The sequence below is a fragment of the Canis aureus genome, chromosome 15 (genome assembly GCF_053574225.1).
Source record: "Canis aureus isolate CA01 chromosome 15, VMU_Caureus_v.1.0, whole genome shotgun sequence".
NCBI classification, from domain to species: Eukaryota; Metazoa; Chordata; class Mammalia; order Carnivora; family Canidae; genus Canis; species Canis aureus.
The window spans coordinates 50957364-50976050 of NC_135625.1; the positions used below are offsets into that span (position 1 = coordinate 50957364).

General features: G+C 51.9%; 1 protein-coding gene and 1 long non-coding RNA gene across 2 annotated transcripts in view; one reads left to right on the forward strand and one right to left on the reverse strand.

Annotated features, from left to right (window-relative positions):
* Positions 1-681: 681 nt before the first annotated feature.
* Positions 682-12261, reverse strand: LOC144284715 (uncharacterized). The gene is made up of 5 exons (XR_013353176.1): positions 11561-12261; positions 10371-10497; positions 8473-10210; positions 7040-7120; positions 682-5354 (listed from the first exon to the last, which is right to left on the reverse strand). It is a non-coding gene; the product is annotated as an uncharacterized LOC144284715 (long non-coding RNA).
* Positions 11395-18687, forward strand: part of PRKAG2 (protein kinase AMP-activated non-catalytic subunit gamma 2) — a 265607-nt gene continuing 258314 nt past the window's right edge. The window contains 1 exon segment of the mRNA XM_077849614.1: positions 11395-12073. Within this exon segment, the coding sequence (XP_077705740.1) occupies positions 11960-12073 (114 nt within the window). The 5' untranslated portion in view covers positions 11395-11959.

Consider the following 18687-nt stretch of genomic DNA (forward strand, 5'->3'; position numbering starts at 1 on the left):
TGCACTTGACGATGCTGGCCTTGGCTTCTGTAATCACTGTTTTTTTCTTGCTCAGGTAACTTGGAAAATTTGCCAATGGAATTTGGTAATCCTAGTCATTAGTCAGTTTAAGCAGGCTTTCTTCAATCACAAAGGGCAAAGTTCTTTTCCTATGGGAGAAGATTTATGCACTCCAGTCCCATCAGAGATTCTCATCTGAGCCCCCAGGGCTCTGAGAATATCCAATGCTTGACCTGAGCCTCTGGAAAGGGCCACGGCACCCGCAAACACTGTGTGCAGCCAGGGAGCTGCCCACTCACACGGAGGGCAGGGCCTATGGCATCATGGAGCCTTCCGTTCCCACAGATCTTCCGAATGGGCTTGGGAGTAAACAGCCTGGTCCTGGACGTCCTTTGGGAGGCTGCTGGCCAGGAAGGTCAAGGCTACCTGACCACAGCAAAGAACGTGGCCAGGGTGGCCGAGGGGCAGAGGGGTCAGGCTGGAAGGGCCAGATAACAGGCACTCCTGTTGGCTATAAACTCTGCTACACAGCCTTCCTCTTTCTTGCTTCTCTTCTTCCTCCCTGGGTCCCTTCTTCTCCCCACCTGATTCTAGAAAGAATAACAAAATTAAGTTAATTAAAAGTGAGAAGTTCCTTAGTTAAGGCTCTTGTCTTGCAAGAGACAGAATTCCAACTCTACCTTTTTTTTTTTTTAAGATTTTATTTATTTAGTCATGAGAGACACAGAGAGGTAAAAACACAGGTGAGGGAGAAGCAGGCTCCTGAGGAGAACGTGCTGTAGGACTCGATCCAAGGACCCCAGGATCACACCCTGAGCCGAAGGCAGACGCTCAACCACTGAGCCACCCAAAAGATGGAAATGTTGTTGGCTCATGGGGAGAGGGAGAAGAGGAAGTGGTGTTAGGGGTGATGGGGGGGCCGAGGCTTCCATGTCCCCCCTTCCTTAGTTCTTTTTGAGAGCTGTACTCTCAGGCTACTGTCCCTTGAGTGGGGGCAGCTCCAGATGGAAGCCTTCCAGCCTTGGGGTACGGAGGGAGAGAGCTTGGTCAGCTCCGGTTAGAATACCAGGGAAGGGCTCTGATTGGCCCCCAGGACCAACTCCCCATGTGAGGGAGGTTGTGACTGGCTGAGCTGGTGGGCAGGGACCAGAACACTGACTGGGAGTGGCAGCCCCTGCCAGCAGGGGAAGCAGGTTCCCCTAAAGAGGAAATAAAGCTATGAATGCACACCGTGTGTGTGTGTGTGTGTGTGTGTGTGTGTGTGTGTGTATGTTACAGCCATCAGCTCTGATGCTCTGTGCACTGGCCACCTGTGAGAAGGATGTGAGGGTTAGCTCCAGTGCCAACAAGGAAAACGGTAACCAAGAGTTCAGGAGAAAGACAGGAATTTCTCCCTGGAGATCTTAACAGATGTCTTTTTTTAGGTTTCAACTATCAAATCCCCATGTTGGCCAGCCACATTCAGCCCTGGCCCTGATAGAATCAAGTCCTATCTCTTAGGGTTTCAGACACAGCTCTGGATGGAACAGTTCTAGGTAGAAAAACCCTCCTTCTTGGAACACGACCCCAAATAACTCTACTGCCCTCCTCTCTCTGGAGTCCAAGTCCAAAGCCCATCATACTTTCTAAACTTCCATGTGATCCCTCTTTCACTTTCGTAAAAGTCCTTCTTCCCACTTGGGCCTTAAGTGGTATCCCATTTTACAGGCCTCTGACTCATTCCCATTGTTCAATAATATAAAAGTCATTCTAGAAAGACTTATAAAGTCAAACACTCTAAACTCATACAACATAATCTCTCTTCAGGGAAGGTTTGGTACAGATGTCATGTATGTAAAATGGAAACAGGAGGCAAGTTGGCATCCCCTGCCCCACATTTCCCTCCTGTTGGGACTCAGACAGGCCTTCAGCCACACAGCTGGGAAGACGACTCAGCTATCAGCTCCGTGGGAAGATCTCCTGGCTGGTGCTCCTTGATGGCCTCTCCAAGCTATTCTCTGAGGCCATCCTCCACAGCCACGCACATTCCGGTGGGTGACAGGCAGGCACCATGCCTGCAACTCTCTTAGCTGGAAAGATGGAGCAAAGTGTGCTGCTGTTATGTCTCTGGTTCCTAAAATACTTTCCTGGAGAAGGATCAGAGGAAGGGTCGTTGCAGCAGGTCTCAAACTTCAACCAAGCAGGTGACATGGTCTACCCCAAACTGCCCGACCAGAGTGTGGGGAAGTAAGGAGCCCAGCACCTGAGGGCAACTCTGTGAGAAACCCTGCTCCATCTCTGAGGTGAAAGACAGGAACCCTGCTCTTGGCTGCCCCTTGGACCGATGGCAACTTTGGAACAGCCTTCTAGGATATGAGCTCTCCTCTGGGGTGAATGTCACCTCTGAGTGCAGGGCTGGGTGGACTTCAGAGGGCCACAGGGCCTGTGCCCAGGAAATCACGGGCACTGTGATGTTCCAGAAGGATTCTGGAAAGCAGGCAGCAAACATGCCACTGCTGTGTGCTCTGCTTTTGGGACTGATGTTGAGGAAGAGAAAGGAGCATCTTCCACGTGCAGGTGCTTACATGCTCCCAGGCATTCTCATCCCACATTTACCAAGTGGTTGTGCAACATCCTTGCAGATATACCACCGGAGGAGTGACAGAGGCAAGTGTGAGCCCCGAGCCTGTGCCCCTCCCACCGCACTTCTCTGTATGTGACAGAAAATCTTAGTAGCCATAAACATAAATCAATAAAACAAACCATATAAAAAGGGGAAAATCCTGTATGCTAAAAAAAAGGGCAAGATAAAAAAACTCAAAAGACAATTAGACCGGGAAGAAATGCTTGCAGTGCATGGCACTGACAGGGGCTAATTCTGTCAAGGTATAAAGAGCACCTGTAAGCAGGTGGGAGACAGACCTAGCACCCACAGGAGAAAGCACCGGCAACTAACTCACAGGAAGATAACTGAACAGGAAGTGCAAATGCACAAAAGCTATTTTCCATTCAGAACAGGAAAATTAAACCATGAAAGTTTAGTTTCATGACACTATTTTTACCTAACAAATCAGCAAATATCAAAAAGCTAGAAAAGCAACTCTGTTGGCAAGCCCAATGAGATGGGCCTGTGTGCCATCCACCTAAGATGGACAGACTGGCTGCCTGTCCAGGTGGACAGTGCACACGAGCTTTTCTCCAACAATTCTGCATTGGAGCATGTGTACCCAGCATTCCAGGGCTGGAAACAACCTAAATTTTCAGCAGGAGGGGACTGCTTATATAAACAAATGCAATAAATAGCAAATCATGATCAAATAAGTTATGGAGTGTTTCTACAATGGAATATCATGCCCATTTATCACTTCTTCCAGGAAGAAGGCAGCTCCCTGCAAACTGCTACACACACTCTCTGAGACCTATTGCTGAGTTAGCAGATGCACAGGGCATCCCTCCACTTGTGTGGGAAATGTACCCCCGTGGCCCCTTACAGCTCTGCTTTCCCATCTGTCTCTCCTGTAGCCCCCATTCCATCCCCTCTATCAGGGGTGTCACTGATTCCCATTCTGAGGAGACTAGAACCCCCAGCTCCCTGTCCATGTCTCCGTGCACCCCTCCCTCCAATCAGGTGATGAGCCTCCTCTCGCCCGATGGACTGTCCTCCCCTAGGTCTGGTATACCTCACCCTTCTTGCCCACCTCAGCATTTTGCTCTCTTGGTCATGGATTTCTTTTCTGCATCATGGATTCCCTCCCTGACCGGGACAGGGTCACGGCATCAGCACTCAAACATGCTAGAACATCCTGCTCCTTGAAAACCAACATCTCCTGACCCACATTCCTCTCTCATCGCCCATCTCTGCTCCCTGTTCTGCAGAGCTCTGGGAGCTACCCATCCAGCATGAGCCGCCTGCACGGCCCTGCCTCCTGTGAGTCCTCTGCATGACACCACTGCTCCCACTAGTCCTTGGCTCATCAAGGCAGCTGAGGCCAAATCCCACAGTCACCTCTGAGTCCTGTCTCTCACTCTGCACCTTCCTCGATGAGCTTCTGTCTCCTGGCTGCCAGATCCACTTTCTCTTGGTTCTCTTCATAATTCAAGGTTGCTCATCTCCCCAACTTGGAACTGGTAGAGGGGGGTTGCGGGGTGCTGTCCTGACCTCTTTGCTGTCTATGCTCATGCCTCCAAATCTCTTCCCGCTTCTGGCCTGAAATGCCAGCTGGGCCGATGTCACCAGCCAGACGTCTCCCTGTTGCTGGAGAATCTTCCCTTAGGTCCCTACAGGCACCTCTGCCTTACTACAGCCCAGAGCAGACTGCCCATAGCCCTGAGCCTCTCCTCCTAGGAATCAGGATCATTCTAGTCTCTCAGGCCAAGACCTCAGACCATACATTACCCGTTCCTTTCTCTCAGACCCTATTCCCAATCTCTCAGCAAATTCTGACATACATCCAGAAGTATGTATACTTCTCACCACCCCGCCTCTCCCCTCCTGTCCAAGCCATGATGTCTCGCTGGGATGACAGTGACAGCTCCTGACTGGGCTGCCAGTTCCTTCCTCTTACTCTACTTCACAGAGCCACCAGGCCAACCTTCAAAACGGAAGCTGGATCATGCCATTCTTCTGGCTGACGTTCCCCAATACCATCTCATCTCACTCACACAAATCCCCACCTGTCCTCCAGCCACGCCCCCCGCCACACTGCCCTCCTGACCTGTCCTAGAATCCTCCCCCAGAGCTGCCCACCTCCCTCATGTCCCCAGATTTCCAATCCAATGTCAAGAAGAACCCCCAGCCTCCCTCCTGCTCCCATACTCTGGGCTCTACCACTGCCTCCCTCTGGCCAAACCTGGCCAGACACCAAGTGGGATCAGTTGGCTAAAGATCCTGGGACTGCTTTTCTGGGCAACACAGAGCAGGGCGGGACACAGAACAGATCTAAGGGCAGAGGCAAATGACTCCCCCTGCCCCCTGGCAAAAGAGCAAATCTCTAGACAGGCTGAAAAACCAGTCTTTTAGGAGGGAGTGGTTAAAATGACACAATTCTCTAGCTATCTCCATTCTTGGAGAACAAATTGTCAGTTTCTTAAGGCTGCAAAGATCACAAAAGGACTTGGAACCAGCGATCCTACTAAGATATAGACTCTTCTTAAAGCTCTGGCCGAAGCAGCTGTGCTTGCATCCTAGCCACAAGACCAGGTAGCTGGCCTCGATGCTGACCAGCATGGGCATGGAGTCTCTTCGAGGGCTTCATATTTGCAGCGAGCCCCACATGCCACCTCATGCTTCACACAAGGTCCTCCTGGTTGCTCCGAGAAACTCTGCGTCCATCTCCAGGAGATTCCAGGAACCTCTTCCATCATGTGTGAATAAGCTACAATGAAAGGAAAATGTTCTTTCAGGCTGGTCAAAGAACAATGAACTTTGTAATTATGCTTTATTTTTTCGCCTAGAGGATAAAATGCTACAATGAGTGGGGAAAGAAAAAAAAAAGAAAAGCAAGGTAAATCCTTTTGCACAATGATGCACTGGGGGTGTTGCGATGATTTGAAATGACCTTTTGCAAGCTCATGGGGGCACAGAGTTTCTCTCTCTCTCTCCATTCTCTCCCAGGACCTCATGCAACTCTTTGGAGCTATATTTAGGAACATTTTACAAAATACATTTCTGACCCACTCTGCATAAGGAGGGTTGTCAAAGATCACTATATCCTTGACAGCCTCCCTGCACAGTTAGAGCCCTGGAAACGAGCATCTTGTAGGCTCTGTCTGTGTACCAAATAGGCATTTATCGATTGTGATATAAAGTGCTAAGGTTCAAGGACAGGGATAGACACTGGCAAGTTTGTACATGGGTTTAACTCCAGGTATGCCTGGACCCTCCAGGAGGGACACAGCTTTCCCCAAGAAGGAAGGAAACTGCATCTGCAGTGATGGGTGGATGTCAAGAGGTCAAAGTCTATAACACACTTGAAAATCCAGGACAGGGATCCCTGGGTGGCGCAGCGGTTTGATGCCTGCCTTTGGCCCAGGGCGCGATCCTGGAGACCCGGGATCGAATCCCACATCGGGCTCCCTGCATGGAGCCTGCTTCTCCCTCTGCCTATGTCTCTGCCTCTCTCTGTGTGTGTGTGACTATCATGAATAAATAAATAAAATCTTTAAAAAAAAAAAAAAAGAAAAGAAAATCCAGGACACACACTGGATTTGGATCCACTCTCCAAACACTGCCCATCCCCAGGCACTGTAAATGTATTTTTTCTGGAGCCTTGTTAAAAAACCATAGCTAGCATTCTAGAGGCCAGCAGCTCTAGATGTCAGCTGCAAGTTACATGAATAAATGGTTAACAGTGGTGCCGATAAGCACTCCCTCGTGCAAGTTAATGTTCATATTTGTACATGCAGTATATGCATTTTGAGGCTAGTGTAATCGCCAAAGAAATTTTGCTTGCTTAGGAAATTATTATAATTAATTTGCATTATTTTATCATGCCCTAAATAGATATGTTGAGTGAGATCAGAGGTCAGTCATGGCAGAGGTTCATGCCATATTCAGATTAACAGTGGAATTCCAAATTTCCCTGGGTTAATCTGTTCACGTCTAGCATGTTCAACGCTCCGGAGGAAGTTGAGAACCAACATATACAGAGCTTTAGTGGAATTCTGCAGCCTAGGGAGCCCAAACCCACTCCCTGGCTGGGAGGAAATGCTGGACATTTCCAGGACAAAAGTCACATGGGAACTCTGTAACGCAGTTATGAAAGCAGCTATTGGCAGAACCAAAGACTTGATTCCCAACTAATGCTGTTTACGTGACTGCTACCCTTAGTAGAGGAAGGGGACATAATTGCTGGGATTACCTATTCTTTTATTTAGCAAACAGACGCCTCTCTACTACACAGTGCTGTGGGTCACACATACCCTGCTTGCTGAATCTGTCATTCTTCAGAACTGCTGAGTGTGTGTTTAGGCAAAGCCGGTCAAGACACCAGCCTATTCTCTAGAGAAAAAGAGTGAACAGCAAGTCTGTCCTTTGGGAGAATATTGCCACAGAGCTTACCTTTATCTTAATCCAAAGTACTTGTTGGATTGCATGGGCAGGATGACCTATGGTTAACCGGCATTACAGATGAAGTGCGATCTGAAACACAGATAAAGGGGGTGGCTTGTGCGGGTCCCCTGAAAAATCAAAAGGAACCCAGGAAAGGGCTGTTGAGAGAGATGCTGCCCCAAAGCAACCCTCCCCACTGCTCCTGCGTGCACCTCCACCACTACCCTTAGACTGATAACAGTAGCCTCATTTGTACCAGGGAGCAAAAGCTTTCACAAGGTTACATAATCAGGGCCCATGTTTAAAGGAAAATAAAAATTTGAATGTGACCCTTAGCCCTGGTTTTCATGATGGGATGACAACACCCTCTCCTCTTGGTTTCTAATGAGTTAGCAAAGCATTCACAGCGTCCTCAGCCCAGACCCTGTTTCATTTTTCCAAGAGGTGCTTTCTGCCCAAAATGGAGTGACTGGTTTCCTAAATATACAGACCCACGCAGCTAAGATGTTGATGTCTGTCCAAGGTCACCCTGAAGGAGTTTCCTAAATAGTATTGCTAGCCTTGTGCAAAGCTTTTAAAAGCGGAAGGGGCCATACTTTTTAGTTTCTTTCCGGAGGGCCCTGCAAATTAAAATCAATGGACAGAAGTTAAGTGGTATCTGACGGCTGGTCTCAGTTTCCCTCCTCTGTAAAATGTCTCTGACTGTTCTGGGGAATTTTAATAGAAAGAATTGTGGAACTACAATGACACAAACACAGGTGTGATGTGAAATGGGGTTAATAACATCTCCTCATGTAGAGATAGATACTAAAGCCTATAAAACGCCCCAGTGTTGGCACACAGTAGGTGCTGTATATGGGTACCTCTCGTTAGTACCAGTCTGGACAAATGATGCCCCAATGGAAACATCTTCAAGAAGCCCCCTTTCCCTTAGAAGCACTGTCCTAAATCATTGGTGGTGAAGGACTAGAGATCTTTTGTTTGCTTGTTTTTAATTTTCAATTAATTGTGCAATGAGACTTCTGAAAAGTTAAATAAAAAAGGGATTACTGGAGGAATAAAATGAACAAATATGTACAATATATATAATCAAGACAAAATACAAGCCCCTTGTTAAAGAGGCCTCAGAAATCTTCAGAAGATTGTCTCGCAGAAGGGGGGAGGAAGTGACTGGTTCAGTGGCAGCACTCAGGACAAATGGAGACTTCAAGGTGGTTCCCACAGCACCCCACAGTTCTGGCCAGCCTCTACCTCTCATCCTTCCATCAATTTGAAGGACAGGGCCACATCAGAGGGAGGCGGATGCAGCCCTGCCCTGGGTAGAAATTTAAGGGGGTGCCAAAACCCAGTCATTACGATAAGTAATATTTCAATGCAAATACTTTTTATAGGCAAGGCTATGCTGTGATCACAAGTAACTATCAAAATCTCAGTGACTTTACCCATCTCAATCAAGTGCAAAGCCAGTTGTCCAACCCTTTCTTCCTGGACACCGTCTGGAACACAAGGTTTCTAAGATCACGGCAACAGAGGAAAAGTGAGGGAGACATCCCAACTCTTCACTGCCTGGCCCAGAAATAACACACACTTAATCTATTCACATTTCATCAGCCAGAATTAATTACAATTCTTAGCCTAACTGCCAGGCACTGGAAAATGTAAAGGATCACATAGATATTTCGTGACCTAAGAGCCTCTGCTTTACTCAGATCCTGTGCACTGGCTTCACTACATATATATAGTGCATTACAAACATATATAAATTTATCAATAAACTTTATATTCATGCACAAAGTTTATATAAATTATATATAAACCTTATATACAAGAACTTATTATATATATAATCTATATAAACTTCTATGTGTATAAACACTTTGTCTTATACCAAAAAAAGTCTGAATTTTTCAAAAAGACAGGATCAGTAATGGTGTTGACCTTGGCAATATGAGAGCCAGGCGGAAGGCAAACTCAGTAATGCTTATCTTTATTTTAAATTTTGATATTGTGCTTTGAACAGATCGTATTGCGTTGTCTTTGAGAAAGAAGTCATAGGTTAGTGCGTTCAGAAACAATCAGTAGCAAGGGTCAGTACATGGACACTGTTTCTTGGCATGCCACTTTTAGCTACTGGCTAAAATAACCATGTGTGCGGCAAGGTGGAGGGGAACATGGGTTTCAGAAGGCACCCCCAAAGCAAAACAATTACAAAAAACTCAATTCTAAGACTCCACTGATTGGAAGATATATGATCAATTTAATATCTTTTCAAAAGGAAAAAAAAGAAACTAGTATGCTTTTTGGCACTGTCTATAAGAAACACCCAGATCTCAGAAATAGTCCCATATGGAAAAACAACAACAACAAAGGCACTTAAAATGCAGGCAAGATGGTAAAACACTTTAATTTCGGATCCCTGGGCACTGAAGTCTGTACTCCAACAAAATAAACAGAGAACAAATCAATTTTATTAATGAATGATTGGATGTATTTACACCAAGCAACCAACAAAGTACCTATTATAAGAACTGCTAACCACTGCCCATCACCCAGGACAGCAGGCCCCAGGCAAGGCATTTAGCCCCAGCAATGACACAATGACAGTGACCTCCTGGTTCTGAATCCCTCCCTAGTGGCTCTTCCAGACTTCCCTTCCTGTCAACTCCCTCCTTCCCACCTTCTCCATCTTTCCTTCCCAAATCAGTTCTAGTCGAACGGAGTGATTTCCACACCCTGGAAAATTATTATTACTGTGATAGGGATTAAAAATGGGAAGCTAAAGAGATGAAGTTTAAGTGACACTTGGGGAGGAATTCTGAGCGGGTAAGGGTGGGTTCCCTTGGTTGCATAGGTAAGGAACCCCCCCCCCCCTCCTTTTCTGCTAACCAGTATTTCCAGCATTTAGGGAAATAAAGGGCCCTAAATGGGCAGTCTCATGTCCCCCCCTCCCCCACCAGCCAGTCAGAAAAAGGTCAAAGTGTGAAATTCCACACCTTGCAGGGCCAGGTTGGCCACTTGATTTTTGAACCCACACCCCCCGCCCCGGGGCATTTCAAATTTATGTCAAGCAAGGAGTCCTCCAAGATTTTCCAGTCTGGCTTCATTCTGGCCTGAAGAGCAGGGGAGAAAAAGGAACCACCTAGACCGCAGGGGATTTCACACCAGATGATGGAAGGAGGACTGGAAAGAGCACAGGAAAGACGGCTGGAACCACTGGCTGCGGGCTGGCTGGGTGGGAGGCGCCACCAGAGGAGTGTCGTCTCCCCCCTCCCCCGCCCCCACCCCGAGGGCGGGCGGGCGAACCCCTCCCCCTCTGAGGAGGGGGCTCAAGTCTCCGCACCAGGGCAGGAGTTAAGGCCCGCTCTTCTCCCGTGGCCTTCCTGATTTACTGCTTAGGAGGAGAGGCGGGACCGACGTCAGCATTCGGGGCGCTCCAGGGACTTTTGGGGTCACTATGTCCTCAGAACCTAGGGCGGGAAAGGAGACGTCTCCACTGCGCATTCCCCCTGCTGCCAGCCGCCCGGGGGGGGCCGAGGTCGCAGCACCCTGGGGCGCTCGCAGGGGGACGCCAGCACCCAAGCCCCTCGGCAACGCGCCGCGCCCGAGCGGCCACGCGGCGGCACGTGGCGGCCTCGCCCGGGGCTGCCGGCCCTCTCCGCGCCGCGGCCCGGGAACTCCACGCCGGCTCCAACCGCCCATCACTGCGCAGCTCTCGGCGAACCCGGGAGAAGCCTGGTGCCGGTGGGGGGCAGGGGGACCGTGAAAAGCCGCTCTCCCCAGCTACGCCGACCGCGCCCCGGGGCGCACTGGAGTCCGCACGCCAGGCGGAGACCGACCCGGGGGCCGCGGGGGTCCCGGAAACAAGTGCGGGTCAGTGCGCATCCCCCGCCAGCCGGGGCTTCCGCCGCTGCGGGGATGGCGGGGCGGGGCGCGGGCGTGTTTCAGGGGCGCTGGGACACGGAATGCATCAGACCCGCGCGCCCGCCGGTCCCGCGCCGCCGCGGCCGCGGAGGAGGGAAGGGGAGGGGAGCCGCCGCCCGCGGGGCCGGAGACCCGGGGGCGGCCGGGGCGGCGGGGGGAGCGGGCGGGCGGCGCGCGCCGTGCACTTCCTGTTCGGGGCACGCGGCCTCCGGGCGCTCCGCGCTCGCCGAGCCTGCGTCCGGGCCGCGCCGCCCCTGGCCGCCGGCTCCCGTCCCCCGTCCCCCGTCCCCCGTCCCCGGGCCGCAGCGGGCGCGCCCTCCGCCTGCCGGGCCCGCGAGCCCAGCCGCCGCCAGCCCTCGAGCGCGCAGCCGAGCCGGAGCCCAGTTGCCGGGGCGTTCGCGGGGACGCCTCCTCCTCCCTCCCCCCCTCCCCCCTCGCGCCCAGAAGGGGGACGGGCCGAGTCCCAGGCTCCCGGCTGGCGCATTCAGCGGCCGAGGATTCTATTTGCACACAAACTGTCGGCTCTGGCCAGCTTGTCCGCCTCGGCGCGGGCACGGGAGGGCTGTCTTCCCGGTTGCGGTCTTCACCTGCACCTGCCTTTCAGATTACCTCTGGGCGTCCGTGGGCGGAGCTGAGAGGGGGGAAAATGTTGCTTCGCCTTGCAAAAGGAAGAAAACTTTGTCACCCAGCGGGAGACCTCTGCCACGCGTAACCCGGAGGGACAGCGGAGCCAGGACCGCCTTTGGCTTTGGTTTTGCATCGCTGAGCCCGTGAGGAGGAAGGGGACACGTGAACTCCGCGCTCTCGCCTCCCGCCATCCCTGCCGGCGGCGGCGGCCGGAGGTACCTGCGCCACCTTCCCTCCCCGCGGAAGTCCCCGCGCCGCGTCCTCGGGGTGGAAGGACGGTCGCGAAGAGCGCGCGGCTCGAGGCCGGCCGCGGGGGCCGGCGAGGAAGGAGAGGACGCGACTGCAGGACGAGGCACCCGGAATTAACTTCTGGCTAAAGTTATGGGAAGCGCGGCCATGGACACCAAGAAGAAAAAAGATGTTTCCAGCCCCGGCGGGAGCGGCGGGAAGAAAAACCCGAGCCAGAAGCGGCGTTCGCTGCGAGTGCACATTCCGGTGAGTGCAAGCAGCGCGGTCCCCGCTCCCGCCCTCGCGCCGCCGTCGTCCGCCCCGGCGCCGAAGCGGTTAAGGCGGGACGCCCCGCGCGCGCCAAGCGTGCCCCTCCTGTCACTTCGGGCGCTCGGGGGTGGGTGGCGGCGCAGGGTCGCGCTGGGCCGCCGAGCCCGGGCTGCGTCTCCCTGCCCAGCTGCGCGCGGCCGGGGCTCGGCGAGCGGCGGGGGCGCGGGGCGCGGGGCGCGGCTGGGGCGGGCTGGGGCGGGCTGGGCGTAGCCCCGAATCCCGCCCGGTGCGGGTGCTGGGGGCGGTGCGTAGTGTTGTTTTGTTGAAAAAGGACGGTGTGGACTGCGCTTCGGAGAGGTGGAGCCGCGCGCGGCTGCCGGGGACGCAGGGGAGGGGCGGTGGGCGGGGACAGCGGGCGGTGTGTGTGTGTGTGTGTGTGTGTGTGTGTGTGTGTGTGTGTGTGTAGCTGCGTGCGTAGCTGCGCCCCCAAATGGACCTTTCTTCTCTCGGATTCCTCTCCGAGTGTGCCTGCGCCCGGGGCCCGGGGCCCGGAGCTGCTCTGCCCACCCCCCGCCCCCGGGAAGCACATTTCGGGCTTTTGGGGACTTGGGGTTCCCCCAGGCGTGCAGAGCTACAGCGAACTTCAGCCCCGGCCACGCCGGCAGCCCTGCCTGGACTTTGGTGGCATCGATCGGTCCGCGGCTACTTTGTCCGTCGCGAGGGAGCGCCGGGCGGGGTCGTGCGCCCACCCTGGGGTTTTGCAACCCGAGCAGCGGGTGGTGGCCTTCTCCGGCCTCCCTACGAGCAAGTCAGGTGGGAGGACGTGCGGCGCAGCCCTTACTTGGGCCCTAAGGAGACCCCCAACTGGGTCAAGCCCCTGGTCCCCAACCACCACCCAGTGAATGTTTGTCCAAACAGGTACATGCAGATGCACACACGCACACACATACACAAAGAGTAGAGGAATCCATGAAGAATGTGATTTTGTTTGTTCTCGGGCCTGGGCACGGGGTGGGAGTGCACAGTGGATCCCTCTCTCTGAAAGCTGCTGCAGACTGGGCAAACTGGGCAGGACTGGGGTGGTGCTGCCTGCCTGTTCACTTCCCACTGCAGAACCCATTAGGTGCTTTGCTTCCATGTTTATTGATCGCAGCTCCTTTGCCTTCCATGTGTGCACACGTTTGGGTAAAGAAGGTCTCAGCCTGAAGATGAGGGGTTAGCCAGCCCTCCCTTTCACGGGGGAGCTCAGGGTGCGGGTAACCAGCTGCTGTGTGGCTACCAGGGTGGTGACCCAAATATGCAAGAATGAGCATTCTATTTTAGAATGAGTTGTTTTTGTTTACGTTGCTAAGATAATTAACATAACAGATATTTTTAAGCCATATTGTACATGAAAAATTAGGCATAATATACCAGGAACGCTGATTGCTTGAGCGAGCCCTTCACTTGGTTTCTCCCATTTGTCAGAGATAAGAATTTGCTTTGCTTACCTCATGGGGATGTCAAACTAAAATAAGTCATGGGAAAATTCTTGTATATTTAAAGTATTGTATATATGTATGGCTATCATGGTGACATCAGAGCAACTGGTTTTAGAAGGAGAGATCTAGAGAAAAGAAAGTGACACCGCCTGGTGGCAGGCCATATTGTACTGAGGTGGAGTGGCGAGGCTGGTTCCAGATGCCGCGTGGGGTGTGTGTGTGGGGCCCCTGCAGCAGTGGTGTTAGTGGTTAGTGTGAGACAAAATCCAGAACCCAGAAAAGGAGTAAGAGGCCATGCTGTGAGAGTAGAAAGGCCATAGTGTAGTTGGAATACACTGACCACCCCTCTTGCTGTTGGATGTGATTTTGGCTGCTTAAAACAAACTTCTGGCATGACCCATCCTTTACCCAAAGTGGTGTTCACTCAATTATCCCACAACACGTGTCTAGTACTCTTGATTGGTGGTGAGATCTAGGGGTGCAAGGGAGTGGCTCTGCCTCCCTCCTTATAGGGCTTGTGTTTGCTGGTGGGACCAGGGGGTCTTCTCAGTGACCATCTAGTAATTGCCTGTTGCTGACTGTGTTGGGCTAGGTGAGAGCCTCTAGAGTTAGACTCTGGACTCTAGTTAGACTCTAGCTAGGTGAGAGACTGGCATTCAGACAAATGCTAGTACATGACCCAAGGGCATCAGATGACCAGTGCTTTTAGAGGGGAAAGTGGGTGAGATGACAGCAGACTGGCATGTTGGGAGAGACATCAGACCCAGAGGTGGTGGACAGAGCACAGACACATGTGAGAAGCCTGGGTTACTCCCATCAGGGAGCCAAACTGAACACCTTCATGAGTTGGGGGTTGGATGACTGCTTTCAGGTACAGCAAAGAGCCCAAGGGCCCCTTCCCCTACAAGAAACGGTTCAAGAATCAGGGTACGCAGAAATAGATGGAGGCCCGGTCAAGGAGGACTCTGAAGTAAGGTTACCAAGTTTAGCAAATAAAAATACTTAATGACCAGTTAAATTAGGATTTCAGTTTTTAGTATATGGGTGTCTCATGCATCATTTGGGATAAACTTATACTCTAAAATCATCCACTGTTACCTGAAATCCCAATTGAACTGGGCGTCCTGCGTCTTATCTCGCAGCTCTACCCAGAAGGCAGCCGGAGGGAGTGAGGACCTCCTCCTGAAGGCGCTGAGGAGCTGCCGTGGATGGGGTGGGGGGCCTGCCCCGCTCACCCGTGGCTCACCCAGAGCGCATGGAGCCCTGCTGGACAGCTCCGCTCCCTGCCACAGCTTGTCCCTCTGTTTCTCCAAGGACTCCTCTTGGATGGAGGCAGTTTCCTCAGCCCCAGTGCAGTTTCCTCAATCCCAATGCAGGATTGGGACTTGGCTCAGTCCTTGGCTGAGGGATGTGGGTGGGAGGGCACCCCAGCCTTCCCATTCCTCAGGGGCCATGTGTTCCAGAGGAAGCCCCGGAGGGTCCCAACAGTGTCCAGGTACAGTCATCCACACTGGTGGTCCATTCCTTAACGTACCCTTACTGTTCATCTGGCTTTCCTGCCTTGCTTGCCCCAACTCCCTAGGATAAGGTGCTGAATCTGACTCACCGTCTCACTGTCTTGGGGAGAATCCAAACTAAGAAACAGTTAAAGGTGATGAAAGCAACATCAGGAGACTTAGCCTGGGAGCAGCGCACAAAGTGGCTCCATGGAAAGAGGGCTGATGGCAAGGGGACCAACTCAAATGCCCTGCAGATATCCAGAGGTTAGGGTTTGAGGGGCTAAGCATGGTACTGTACTGATGGAAGCAGACAAGTGAGCGGGAGGCATGAGACATTGGAAGGAAGAATGGGTGAGCTGGCATGCCTGATGGATGGGCAGGAAGCCACAGATTGAGTTAACCTTATGGCTTCAGGGTATTTGGTATAAGGAAATGAGGGAAAGGTGGGGAGTTCAGTCGCAGCCATGGTGAATTTGAGCTGAGCCCAGCAAATGAGGGAGAATTGTCCACTTCCTCAGTCACAGCACCAGTGACCCCTCACGTCCCAAGAACACCATGTCTGGGCTTCCGAGGAGTGGCTCCGGCAGTCCTGTGGGTGGCATCCAGTTCACTGGCATGTGTGGTCTCTAGTGTGTCCCATAAACAGTACTATGACCTTGGGTATTGGGGTGTTGCATTATTGCAGACTTCCATCCCAGCCTCTGAGTGTCTCAACCATCTTTACCCTCCTTGCTGCCAATAGCACCTGCTGTGCCCTGAGATAGCAGCAAGGAGGAGTCCATTGTAGGGGAGGCCCTTGGGCCTATGGGTTGTAGCAGGTAATGGGGACCTGGAATCACTAACTGCAGTAACTGATGAGTTGAATTTGATTGAAGGGAGAATGGCCATTGGGCCCTAATGGAGGACGAAGCAAGGCTTGGTGTTAGCCTCTTTCTTGGGTAGCTGGGATCACCTTTCTGGGAAAATGCTCTCCGGTCTTGTCAGGGAAAAGGGAAGATGGGAAGCAGGAGAGGAAGTGGACTCCTCTGGGGTTGCACTGGGCCTTTAAAGGAACGGGATGGGCACCATGTTTAGAGTCATGGTGGGTTGGCACCTTGCCCTGGTTCTCTCCTTAGAGAAGGACCCTGCAGGAGCCTGTGAGGACACTGAGGCAGGTGCCCAACATTTTCCGCTGACAGAAGGAGCATGTCCCTGGGCTTCTTGGGAGTGGTGCTCCAGAAATCCTTCACAGTCACTGTAGACAAACTAAAAATAGAGCCAAGAGAAGCTGGCTGGTCACAGAAGGCTGTAAAGACACCACTTGGCTTGGACAGGCCTAGTACTAGTGATGACTTTGCCTGTGAGGTCCCCGGGGGGAAGCCTTGCACTGCTTGAGGCCTGGTGCCCTCCACATTGGAGATGGGCCTCCATCCAACCAGATGCCCTCCGCCAAGGGACTCTGGAAAGGAGGGCACATGGGCTGGCTGCAGGTGGGAAGGGGAGCTGTCCTGTCCTGTGGGGCTGGAGGATTGAGTGCCAAGAGTGCTCACTACCTTTGGTCACATTACCAAAACACCCTGGACCAGGCCTCAGCGAAAAGAAGGGGTGCTATGCAGTTTTGATCTTGGCCTTGACCTTGGTCAGTTTGTACCCCTTGGAGAACATTTGTTGGGTTACGGTTGCAAGCAGGCTTTTTCAAAGGGTGGTTCCTGCAACAGCTTCAGTACAAGTACCCAGTGTGTGTTTGAGATGTCAAATCCTATTAGCCCAGATCTACTGAATCAGGCTCTCTGAGGAGTGGGACCTAAGTTTTCCAGGTGACTCTTATGCTTAAAGTGGTTAAAAACAATTGGTTTCCAACTTCCCCAGTGTTAATACTGATCTGTCTCTTCTGCCCCCATGAGTTATCCTTTATGTCTGTCTGTCTGTCTGCTTCGGTATTCATTCATCCATCTGTCTGTCCATCCTTCTCCTTGTGTATCTGCCTACCTATCTATCATGATCTACCATGTTCACTTTTCCAGTTGTCATTAACAAGAGATGTCCTTGGCTACTGACTCTTGAACAAACATAGGATACTGCTGGCTTCCAAGTAAAGATGGGAGCCCACATCAGCCCCCAGCCAAGGCCACCCCGTGTGGCCTGTTAGGCCACACTGGAATGTTTCTTGATTCAGCCCTCTGGTGCATCTTGGGGGCCCTGAGTGTAGGCTCTCCTAGGGCCCAGGTTATCATATCAGGACCTTTAAGCTTCAAGTCAAGCTCCTTGGTGCTGGAACCCCCGGAATGGTCCTGTGGTTCCAGGGTTTGTAAATGAGTACTGGGCGTGCCTCCACAGCTCGCAGGATGTAAATATGGCAGACCAGTGAGTAGGCTTCCCAAAATGTGGGCAGAGCATGTGGGCTGAGTGCCGGTAAAGCGCAGCCCTGCACTGAGCCTCTGGAGGGAATAGGCAGGAAGAGAATGGGTAGAGAAGTCCCCTTGCTGGAAGGCTCTACCCTACAGAGTATGCATGGACCTCCATGACCAGTTCCAGTGATCTACGCAGAGCATGCACAAAACTCAGGGATTTGCTGAATCACTGTTCTGTGCTTTAAGGTGTACCCTAGGGTTGGGCTGTACCCTTCTCTTGTCCTCTCGTTGGCCCCCAGATGGCCCAACTGAGAACAAGCACATTCCCCATCCCATGGTGAGGTGACATGGTGGACATGGAATGTGTTCTTTATTCTAGCCTCGTCTCTGCTGCCCGGTTCTCACTCTGAGGGCCCAACGGTGGAGGGGGTTCAAGACCCTTGTGCCAACCAGGCTCTGAATACTGCCTAGTGGCCTACTGACCACTGCTAACATCATGGATCATTATTTCACCAAAAGGACACCCCCAGTAATCCGGTAGCAAAGACAGAAGCAGCCACGATATAGTTTGTATGCTCAATAGTGCATCATTTCACATATCACATTAGGATTCTCGTTGCTTGATAAGTATCTCTCCCTGGCCTGGTTTTGTTTTGTTTTGTTTTGTTTTGTTTAGCTGCCCTCCTCCAATTCACCCCAGCAAAGCTGTATTCTGCTAATCTGCAAGGGGATTGCACTTCTGGGTGTGCTAACCAGTCGATGGACTGGAGGAACATGGGAGCACTTTGTACCTGCCAGTGCCTTCTCGTCCACTCAGACATCATACCGTAACTTCTGACATGACTTAATATCCTCTAAAAATATTCAGGCAAAGACATGTGCTTTTAAATGATGCTGTTTCTTGACCATTTTACTTTTCTGGTTTTCCAGTTTTTATTTGTTCAGCTCACTGCCAAAGATTTGCTGTTTCTGGGCACCATTTTACTTTTATGGGGGCGACTGGGGCTGCTGAACAGGGCAGCGGGCACTCCTTAGAGCTGGGTTAGGATCCAGCACTCTTTTCTCTGTTCTCCAGCCATCCTCCTTCTGACCCTGAACCGTGAATATGATCACACATGTGACATTGTGTCTCCTGCTTCTTTCAAGAGGATGGGCCAACCCATCTTGAAATGCCACGACATCAAACCAAGTGTCAAAAATTTGTCAAGTGTTTTAAAATGTAGGGCAAACAGAGGCCGATGAGATGCTGAGCAGGCAAGAGCTGAGGCAGCGTCCTTAATCTGCTTGGTTAGCTGACCCTG